Below are 11,239 nucleotides of genomic sequence, written 5' to 3'. Positions count from 1 at the left end.
TCTTTTTAAATATGAATTCGGACAGGAATATGTCTTGTGAAGACTTCGAAGAAGAGACCCCGATTTCAAAAATAAGTGAGACAGATTCACAATATTTAAAGAGACGAACGCTTCAAAAGAGGCAAAGAAAGGCTGCCCCCGCGTCAGCGGGTAATTCACCCAACAAAAAAATAAATAAATCAGCAAATTCCAAAAAGGCAGCTGCACAGCCTGAAACTAGCTGTAAAGCCATGTGCACCACATGTAAAAATCTAGAGCATACAAAGGCCTATTGCTCGGGATGAACCGGCAAAATGTGCCCTCTGTCAAAAAGACTACCCAGCAAGCTACAGCGGCTGTGAAGTCTACAAAAATTTCCACAAGGTGTGATCACCCTTCAGGGCATCAAAAGGCTCGGAACAAACTCGTACCCTACCGCCTGAAACTCAAAACTTGGAAACTTTCCCAGACTTGAAGACATCAGCTGATGTCTTCGAATCGCAGCTGTCTGCCTCAAAAACCCAAGATCAAACTTAAGACTCAACCCGGACTAACTCCGAGATCACAATTAAGAAAAACCAGCCTCGATGTCAGGCGTCTCAGACTTTTCAACCTAAGCCCCTAACCACTCATCCTCAGCCCCAACCTCCACATCTACCCTTACGGGTACAATTGCAGCCAGCACATCCACTCCCAGTTGCATTTCGCCCAGCTGCTCCAACCAACTCCCCGTCCCAACTACCATTGAAGACCGAAACAGCTCCCCATAAATCACGACAAGCCTACCCCTCACTCAGTACTACTAGTCACACAAATTATCCATCCCAAGCTCCTGATCCATTTCATCATTACCAAAATCCAATGGATATAACCTCAATCCTCACATCCTTCCTGAAAGATCTTCAAGAAACCATCAAACCCCTCATTAACTTTCTCACAAGAATCCTATCGGAAATGCCGCTTAACTTCTCATGATGAGTACAAAACTCCTAGCTGTCATGTTATGGAATGTAAATGGCCAACAAAATCACCGTGACGAACTCGAATTATTACTACATGACAAACACATTGACATGGCCCTCCTGACTGAAACTCATTTCACATAAAGGACACACTTTTACATACGTGACTACATCACTTATACATCAGATAGTCCAGACAACACTTCCCATGCTAGTTCTTGTATCCTTATCCACGAATCCTTATCCCATTCCCTTATTCTTTCCAATCCAACTGATGCTATTCAATTAACCTCGATTATCATTTCAACTCGCCCTTTTCATGTTACCTTTTCAGCTGTATTCTGTCCTCCTGGTAATAACCTTTGTTATAAACTCCTTGATTCCTTATTCCGAACCCCCGGACCGCGCTTCATTGCTGGAGGAGACTATAATGCTAAGCACCAACGATGGAGATGCCGCACATCCAACTCCCGTGGTAACATCCTATCCCGTGTTTCCACCTACAATACCTATTCCATTCTCTCCCCCAAAAATCCGACTTATTGGCCAACATCCCTCAAAAAGCCTTGACATATTTATCACGTCCTAGATTTCTCCCTCTCAAGCCATTGTTGAATCTCTAAACGACCTTTCATCAGATCATAGTCCAATTCTGCTTTTTTTTTACATTCAAGCTTTGTACTTAAGCCCTCCGCACCTTTATTGATAACAGGAAGAGTTGAATGAGACAAATTTAAATGTGACCTGGAAACTAAACTGGACTTAAGCATTAGATTGAAGACAAGACATTGACGAAGCTATGGAAAAACTCACATCATCAATAAGAACAAGCATAACTGACAACATCGACTAATCGAATCAATAATAATAAACAAAATAACCTGCCACAGAATATTCGTATCTTACTAAGGAAAAAACGCAGAGCAAGATCGAAGTGGAATGCGACAAGATATCCAACTGACAAAACGTATTACACCAAATTGTCTAACAAACTAAAAGTAGAAATCAGAAAATACAAAATTTAATAAACTTTACTGAAAATCTTACAACTCTGACAAATCATTATGGAGGACTACTAAAAAACTGCTGAATTTCAAAGATTTTAACCACCAACTTCTCACCGAATCACAAACCTGGTCCAAAACTGACGCAGATTATATATTCATGTTCTGATTTCATGACTCAGGAACACTTCGTACCTCCGACGCAGAAAAATCACAAACATCCGGACAACACCTCTCTAAAACCTTTATTCCACATCCTAATATCCTTAACTCAATTCACCTTGAATGTATTGAAGCAGAACTAAATATTCCGCTCCAAATGACCCTCCCACCTAAAACATTTCATCTGTCGGGGTTGTCTGGTCTTAGGCGGTTTCTCCAGCCCGATATCCACTTTACAGAAGGTCCTCGACAAGGCGTATTCATTATAAGTTAGGAACGGCCGTGCCAGAGGATGAGCCCTGGACACTGATGTAGGTAGAGGAGGTCTAGGTGAGAGAGTCTGAGGTAGAGTAACAGTTCTAGTTGCCGAGATGAAGCGGACGGACTAGACCTGTCAAGATAGGAGCCAGCTTACTAGTTGCCGAGATGAAGCGGACGGATTAGAGCCGGGGAGAGACGGGAAATTACACTGGTTGAGGAGATGAGAAGCTGACGGACCAGTGTAACCCTTAAGGAATAGGTTACAATCTTAGTTGCCGAGATGAAGCGGACGGACTAAGATTGCTGGAGAGAAGGTAGGCTATCGTCTTGGGCATGCGTACAGAAAAACTACTTTTGCGTGAATAGATTGGCAATGAACTTCTCTATCTCAAGTAGAGTGTACGTACGCCACCAGTGCTAGGACTGGGCCTGGGAAAGGATCTGGATCAGAGATCAAATTGGGGATTTAGAGTCCCTTATTTATAGGCCTAGTACATGCGGCTGTGACCGAGAAGCGTTCAGTACATGTCTGATTGACATAGGTTCGTGCATTGTTTTGGTTTCGTTTATTAATTCTATTGACATTGTTAAGTGTTTGGTACAGACATTATTAATATATAAAAATGACAATGTGTTTTTTACAAAATGAAGTAATAAATAAATTTGAGAGCTTCGATTAGGCTCGAGGTGCAGCGCTCTGGTGAGTAGTGGTCGAAACGTTTGCTCCCTATTGTTACACATCCATCTGAAATATCTAGTTTCATTCAAAGATTACCTACCCGCCATGCTCCACATTCTAAAACTTCTTCCTTGGAAAGCCATCCTATTCCTCACCTACATATATAACGCTGAACTACGTTTTTCTGACCTCTGGAAATTATCTATAGTTAAAATGATCCCCAAACCCCAAAAGCCACCAGAATACCCATCATCCTATCGCCCTATTACTTATTCATCCCTCTATTCTCAGTCCGCTGGCGTTCCTCAAGATAGTATCATCGGTCCCATTCTCTACACCATCTATACAGCTGACATTCCAACCAATCCGAACACTATCTTCACCACGTATACCGATGACACATGTGTGCTCGCAGTTAATAATAACCCATTAATTGTATCTCAAACTCTCCAATCCCGACACACCTCTCGAAGAATGGTGTCGTAATTGGAGGATTAAAATAAATTCCAACAAAGCCCATCAAATTACCTTTACCCTACGTCGTAAACCTATTAACTGACCTACAGTATACTTCAATAATGTTGCCCTTACCCCTGTTGAACAGATCCGCTACCTTGGACTACATCTGGACAAACGACTAACCTGGAATCCGCACACAAGACTGAAAAGGCAGGAAACAGCACGTCGATTTCGACTATTACAGCACTTACTAGACAAACGGTCTAAACTTTCAACTCATTACAAAAGACTGATCTACATGACTGATGTAGACAGTCATGGCCTGACAAGGCCAATCAGGACGTATGAAGTTGAACTTTGAGGCTCCACTAAACCTTCGAATTCCTCTCGTATCCATTCCTTACAATTCAAAATCCATCATAAAATACTCAATGCTTCTTACTTTGTCACAAATAAAATCATACATAAAGACCTCAATGTTCCCTATGTAACCGATCTAGCCCGAGCCAGATATCACTCCTTCCATTATAAACTCCCTAACCACTCAAACCCCCTAATTTCTAACCTTTCATTCTCTTCCATTCCTGACAATTCTCCAAGGCGCCTGGAAATAAGATGGCCACGAGACGTGCTAATGTAAAGTGTCATTAGAGTGCTACCAATGGGTAGTTTCTCTAAAATAAAAAAGTGGATAAGGGATATAAACAAATTCCTGAAAAGATATATATATATATATATATGTACATCTTTTCTTTTTTTATTCTTTATAACAACTGCACAACGTTTCGTTTCGGGCTGGCTCCTCCTCTGCCCACTATCAAGTTGTTATTATTAATTTGGGGACATAAGTCATTTTAAAGTGAAAATCATTGTTATATGTTCCAAAATGAATATTTTTTCTTTTTCTATTTTTATTAAAAAGATTATTTTTTCATTTTTCATAAGTGGTGTTTTCAAACAATGTTTTGCCTTTTAAATTGTACTTTTTTTCTTAATGTCCATATATATCCATATTTGATTTGCAGTTAGCCTTAAATTTGGGTAGCCCCTCCAAAAAAGCTAAAACTCTCTAAAACGTTTGCAGGTAAAACCGCCCACTAACTAAATACAAAAACTCTGGTAAAGGATGGTTAATTTTACAATAAAATAAAAATAAGCCGGCTGTTGTGGGATGAAATAGATTAACTATTTTAATCGGAAGGCTAGGGACAAGAATAAATCAGTAAGCCATATGATGTAAATTTTTCAGTAGTCCAATTTCGAAAAATGTCATAATTCTTATTTATTGTTTTATGTATTAATATCCCATAGTATTATTGACAAATTTCTTGTAGTTAGCGTGAAATTTTAATTGTCTTGAAAATTGTGCCATGTCATATTCTTGTCACAAGCCATTTAAACGTTAAATTGTTAAGTTTATTTGTATATTTTTTGCAGATGACTGAGGATGAAGAATATATTTGGACTAAGATGCTGCCTCTCCAAACTTAACAATAAATAAATTTTATAATTTTCATTTATTATTTTGAACTTCACTCATCATAATGGCATAGTATTCAATCGTAAACTTAATCTTAATAATTATTCTATAAAATAAATTGGTGCTAGATAAGTGCCATTTATGTCTCTGCTTCATTCTTCAATTCCCGCTATTTATTTTAAGAGTTTTAAAGTTTTATGCTTCTCCAAATTGAATTTTTACAATTTATAAGTGAATTGAGTTGGTGTTGAAGAAGTACTTTTTGGAAGTCTTTACCATTTTCTCCACTACGCCGCCATTTTTAAGAATTAATAAAAAATATAATAATGATAAAAATAAAATTTAGAAGTAGAACTCGATCAGGAAAAGGATGAACTGACTTCTACAGAGTCAGGAAGACCCTTACACTTTCAGCAGACGCTTACATTAATATGAGATATAAAACAATCAGAATCTTGTAGAATGTCTCTTTCGATTCGTAATATATAGAAAGCTTGCTTGGCCATAATTTTGGTATTTCCCTGCAAGAATAAAATAAACCAAACGATATAAACCAAGTATTTGTTTATTTGTACCAATTTTGTAATATAAGGATTTCAAAATTTTCTCACTAACCCATCAGAACTAACGATCGAAATGAATGTCCATCTCCGGTTTTATTATCTTTACAACTAACCGTGTAGGGCCTTAGACACTGGATGCACGCAATTAACACAAAAAGGTGTGAAGGGCAGATCCTTAGAGTTTGTAGCACAGTGCCTTACCATTGAGCTACCCACACCCACTAGCATAGGAGTAAGCACTAATTTATTGATTGTAATTACACATTATGAACAGAGTTTCAAAAAATTAAAGTTGACCCTCAGTATTATTCGGGTCAATATGAAATAAAACAAAACGCGTTATATGGGTGCGCTAAAACAGGGGGAGTATAATATAAATTAGTGGAAGAATTATACTTACATGTATGTAATACAAGATGCTTTATTGAAAAAAGGAAGTTGTACATCTATAATAATAACAGCGAGAAAAATTGTGTTATCGATATAAAGGTACTATTACTAATACTAAGGGCTATGTTAAGTTTATTTACGCAATCATACTTTGCTTCAAAATTTTTAGTTTAATGGAAGTAACTTGCAGAAATTGTCTGGGCTCAGCAGAATATTTATGTCTAGCCATCAAGGCGTAATTAAACAAGTAAGAAATTACATGTTCGTTAGTAATGTGCTTAATTCCCTTAATTACATTATAGAATGATTTAAAAAAAAAAACATTCGCTTTAATGGCTATTCAATGAGGCCAAGGGTGTATTTGACCTGCAATGAGCCGTGTTATAGTCTGGCTCCACTGTTTTAAGTAATGACATTCAATTATTTTAGTTAAGAATGTTTTTTAATTTATTTTTAAATTGTTACCTCTATAAAAAATTATTTTATTTTCAGTGATATCTTGAATATGGCAGAGAATTTTCTAAATTGATTTATTTCATTGATATTTTAAAATTTTATTTGTCTTGGTATCAAATGTGATTTCAAATTCTTTTTCAGCTCGCGAAAGTCATGTATTGAAAATATATTATTAGGTAAGTAATAATTAATTTTTCGACAAAGAATTTGTTTTTTCTCTAAAGATTTTGTAATGAATTATAACTTCCAAATGACTGATATTGGAGTTTGTTTTTAAAACTAAAAAAAGAGGATTGTCCTATTCGGGAAAAACTCATAACTGAAATCATTTTTACATACATATTCGCTTCTATAAGGAGCATTCGAGAAATTTGATACAGACAACATGGTATCTTCCGAAGAAACCAATAAATATACAAAGACAGAAATGCAAAAAAAAAAAATCATTGGAGGAAGTTTGTGTCAAATTGAACCAAATCTACCCCATACCTTGGAAAAAGGAGTGAAAAATTGATATGGTGAGATTATTTTATTTTTCTAAATTCAATTAAATTGTTTATTACACTCTGTAATCCTTTACTTTCTATAATGAATAGAAGGCGCCTTACTGCAATTAGGTTTTGTACAGCCATATACTGGATTGACCCAGTAATCGTCACTGGCTGCATCCTATTAACAAAAAAAGAGGTGAAGTGGGCATTCTTGGATCTCTGAGAAGAATTCTTAGATCTAATTTAAACAATAATGGACAGATGAAACAAAGTTCTTCAACTACTTTAGAATGTCAATGCATCCTTCGATGAACAGAAGATCATTCGATTAATAGACGGTCTTAAATAAATAAATTAAATTGAATCAGTCCATCAACATTATCCTTTTTGAAAATAAGCATAGAGCTAAACATATACAAGAATCAAGTTATAAATTTCGTGGACACAATTGTTGTTGATTTTGATATATTTTATTATTTAAATTGAGAATAAATAAAAATAACTTACAAAATAAATATTTCACTTCTTCTCCCAAGGCAGAGTAAATTGGATTATATACATATACAAAAATCAAGTTATAAATTTCGTGGACACGATTGTTGTTGATTTTGATATATTTTATTATTTAAATTTAGGATAAATAAAAATAACTCACTAAATAAATATTTTATTTCTTCTTCCAAGGCATGTTAAATTGGATTCGATCGACTCAGACTTTCTCCAATACCTTCTTCGTTGTATTTTTGTCTTTGTATATTACTTGGGATGAGAATTTTCTATCACATACCTGTTGGTATAATTCTTCCAATGAATTATAATCCTCTTTCCCCGCTATAGCGCGGGTACCCCTATACCTAACGCCCGCAGGTTCTAGAGTTTTTGCCGCCCTCTCATACTATCGGAAGGGGAAGGTCGATCGATCCAGTAATATTTGTCCATATATACCACTAAAAACCGGATATAATGGGTTTGAAAAAAAAAATACATGTTCACATAGGTAAGTTCAAAAAAACTATAACTCAAATTTATTTTGGAATGTGTTTTGTTACCAAAAGTAAAAAAAATAACCGATAATAGATTTTGTTATTGTTTGGATAATCTGTTCAGATTCAATACCGAAGGTGAGGAAGCTATAAAGTCATAAGAGATATAATTTTATTTTTGAATTTCGTTGCTTGGGCCATGCCTTCATCGAAAAATTAAAATAAAGGTCTGGTATTACACATACAAGGAAGACGTATTAAATACAGAACAGACGTACATAAACGGTTAAAAATAAAATAAATATGATTTGATTAATTAATAAAATATTCTATTTTAATTATTCTGGATTTCCTAGAATATTTTTCTTTGTTAGGGAACATTATTTTGCATTTTAAATAAGTGCATCTTGAATTGATTAAAATTGTAGCAATTCAATCAAAATAGATTAAATAAAAATATATAAAAAACAAAATTGGGCCTGTCCGGGATTTGAACCCGGGACCTCTCGCACCCGAAGCGAGAATCATACCCCTAGACCAACAGGCCATACCTAAACCATAATGCTAATATCTTACTAGTACCACTATAACAACTATATCTATATCATTGTGCTCAATTTCCTTTTACCATATTACTATTAAAAATTTTAATTATATTATTTGATTTTCATATACATAATGAATCAATCCTGGAGAAATTAAGGTTTATTATAATACATTTATTTCAGTACTAAAGCTGAAAATCTAATATTTTTGGTTAATTATCCAATTTCTTATCACAGTTGTTAAACCAATAGCTATAATAATGTTGTAATTCAATGTTTAAGCTTTATAATTTAAAAATATTGTATCTACCTTAGAAATTGACAGACAACAAGTTCCTTTCTTATTTTCTAGACTAAAAATGTGAAGAAGCGAGCATTTTTTATCATAATGTTTAACTATTAAAGTCCAGATGTGGTGTTGAATTCTCTTTCACCACCACAGCAATATTCACGTTCTGATAGTTGCATTTAGTTTTGTTCTTTCGGAGTTATTTTTTCGTTTCTATTAGGAAGTGTTTGAACTCATCATAACCAGAAATAATTATTCAAATTTTCTCATATTTCATCTTCTCTTTATTCCCAATTCTGTTGATTGATTCAGAAACTGAGAACTTCAATAACTTTTATCAACTACTTCCCCTTCGGGAGGTTATTCTGATAAAGATTGTAAACAACACCATTTTGGTTTAGTTTGGTTTTCTCGGGAGAAGTAGAATTATTAATGAAATGTGCCATTTATTTGTTAAACCAGAAACATATTTTATTATTTCAAGTTGATATGCTTCTTAGTTCTATCTTTTTATTAGTGGATAGATCATTTATTATTTGTTGATTCACTGCAGAATTTAAATTGAATTTATTGTGTGATAGGTTACCATTGACGTGCTTAGAATAAAGTAGAATATGACTTCACAGATATTTTTAAATTCAAGGCGTGCGTTTTCTTCAGATGCTACTCCAAATTTTTTCAATGTTATTATTTCAGGTGGTGGCCTTATTGGCCAAACGATGGCTTGTGCCCTCGCAAAGAATCCGTTGTTTAAAAACACAAATATTTTGTTGATAGAAAGTTCACCTAAAAAAGATTATGCTTCTAAGGAGAATAATTATTCTAATAGAGTATCATCAATAGCTCCCACTACAAAAGAATTTTTCGAAAAGTTAGGAATGTGGAAAAACATTAAGAGGTATCAAGTAATGAAAGATATGAAAGTATGGGGATATCTTTCAAAGGATTTCATCAACTTTGAGCATGATATTGACAATCCAGCTTATATAGTTGAGAATGATGAAATCGTTAATGCTGCTATGATAGAGAATTCAAAAGCATCTAATGTAAAAATACTGTATGGCTCAGCAATAAAAGGCGTTACTTTAAATACTGGTAAGCGATCAAGAAATCATCAAATAACTCTTGTTGATGGTTCTCTGTATGATACTAATCTACTGATAGGAGCAGATGGAGCAAACTCACTTATTCGGAATGTCATGCAATCTGATTATATCAACTGGAATTACAATCAGTTTGGTATAGTTGCAACAATGCATCTATCAGATAATAATGAGAACAATACTGCCTGGCAGCGATTTCTTCCTGATGGTCCCATTGCCATTCTCCCCCTTAGTAAAGGTATCAGTTCATTGGTATGGTCAGTCACTGAAAGCAAAGCTAAGAAAATAATTAAGCTGCCTGAAGAAGTTTTTGTCGAAGCCCTTAATGAAGCTTTACATTCTGAACCTCAAAAAAATGAGATAGCTACTGTTGTAAACAACTGTTCCAAATCATTCTTAGGTCTCTTTGGTCCTAAAACATTTCCTCAACCCTTGATACCACCTCATATCAAATCAGTTGTTCCAAAAAGTATTGCTGCTTTTCCTCTTAGTTTTGGTCACTGTAGTCAGTATTATAAGAATGGAGTTGTTTTGATTGGTGATTCAGCTCATAAAGTTCATCCTTTGGCTGGACAAGGTGTCAACATAGGTTTCAGAGATATTCAGAATCTCGAAGATAAATTGAGTCAGGGCCTTTTTAATGGGAGAGTACTAGGCAATGCTATGGATCTAAAACATTATGAGACAGTAGCTCAACGACAAAATGTTCCACTTATGGCAGCAATAGATGCCCTTCATTGGATTTATACATCAAATAATACTATCGTAAAAGCTTTTGGAAATGTTTGTTTCCAGTTCACAGAATCTGTGAGGCCTGTTAAGGCTGTAATGAAGCAGTTGGCTACATGATTTGTTCATAGTTATCTCTTCTTTGAGAGACTCACATGTTAGAAATTTATGTTTTACTGACAAGTTTTTTGTAAATAATTAATTTTATTTGTTATCTCCTATAATATTTTATAGTATTTCTGTTACCATTATTTGAAATACATTTGCTGTTACAAAATGTTAATAAAAAATTTATCTTTATATAAACATTTTAAATTCTGATAATCTGTAAACTAGTTTGCTTAAGAGTTAAGGTATTAACCCAATAGTAACGTCAGAATTCCTTATAATCAAATGATTGAATTTAATTGAATTAAATGTTAAGTTAAATATTTTTTATAACCTACAGGTTTTTAATAATGTTATTATTCGCAGAATTACATTAGTATATTAAAACTTTTTTTTTTTAAACACCTTGTCATAAGTTTTTTTTTTTTTAATTTATAAATTATAGCTCTTTAGGGAAGAAAATATAATGGTCTTATATTAATTTTAATTTTTTGCTTAGGAAGGTTGAGAAAACTTAAACTTTTTTTTATTTTTTATTTCTTAGTGTAAAAGTATCTTTAAATGAATTAATTGGATAAATTCCTTTGTATGTTTAA

General features: G+C 34.2%; 2 protein-coding genes and 1 non-coding gene across 5 annotated transcripts in view; 2 read left to right on the top strand and 1 right to left on the bottom strand.

The window, feature by feature from the left end:
• Nucleotides 1–5,022, top strand: part of LOC106680677 (uncharacterized) — a 19,224-nt gene extending 14,202 nt beyond the window's left edge. For 2 of the 3 annotated variants that reach the window (XM_014420550.2, XM_014420558.2), the window contains one exon: nucleotides 4,944–5,022. Coding sequence is in view for 1 of the 3 variants with exons in the window: in XM_014420558.2 (XP_014276044.1) it covers nucleotides 4,944–4,951 (8 nt within the window). In the remaining 2 variants the exon portion in view is untranslated. Of the gene's footprint in view, nucleotides 1–4,590; nucleotides 4,729–4,943 lie in introns of all 3 variants that reach the window. The other variant, XR_010844587.1, reaches the window with a different exon arrangement.
• Nucleotides 5,023–8,344: 3,322 nt separating this feature from the next.
• Nucleotides 8,345–8,416, bottom strand: TRNAP-CGG (transfer RNA proline (anticodon CGG)). Its single transcript has one exon. It is a non-coding gene; the product is annotated as a tRNA-Pro (tRNA).
• Nucleotides 8,417–8,813: 397 nt separating this feature from the next.
• Nucleotides 8,814–11,035, top strand: Coq6 (ubiquinone biosynthesis protein COQ6, mitochondrial). Its single transcript, XM_014420529.3, has one exon. It carries the CDS (start codon nucleotides 9,318–9,320, stop codon nucleotides 10,653–10,655), a length of 1,338 nt encoding a protein of 445 aa, XP_014276015.1. The 5' UTR covers nucleotides 8,814–9,317; the 3' UTR covers nucleotides 10,656–11,035.
• Nucleotides 11,036–11,239: the final 204 nt, after the last annotated feature.

The sequence above is a fragment of the Halyomorpha halys genome, unplaced genomic scaffold (assembly GCF_000696795.3).
Source record: "Halyomorpha halys isolate HHAL.00 unplaced genomic scaffold, Hhal_1.1 Scaffold18.1, whole genome shotgun sequence".
Classification (NCBI taxonomy): domain Eukaryota; kingdom Metazoa; phylum Arthropoda; class Insecta; order Hemiptera; family Pentatomidae; genus Halyomorpha; species Halyomorpha halys.
Note: the sequence above shows the minus strand (reverse complement) of the source record. Positions and strands in the feature narration are given on the sequence as shown.

Coding starts and splice junctions, on each gene's coding strand:
- Coq6 (XM_014420529.3), top strand. CDS start 9,318: ATGACTTCACAGATATTTTTAAATTCAAGGCGTGCGTTTTCTTCAGAT.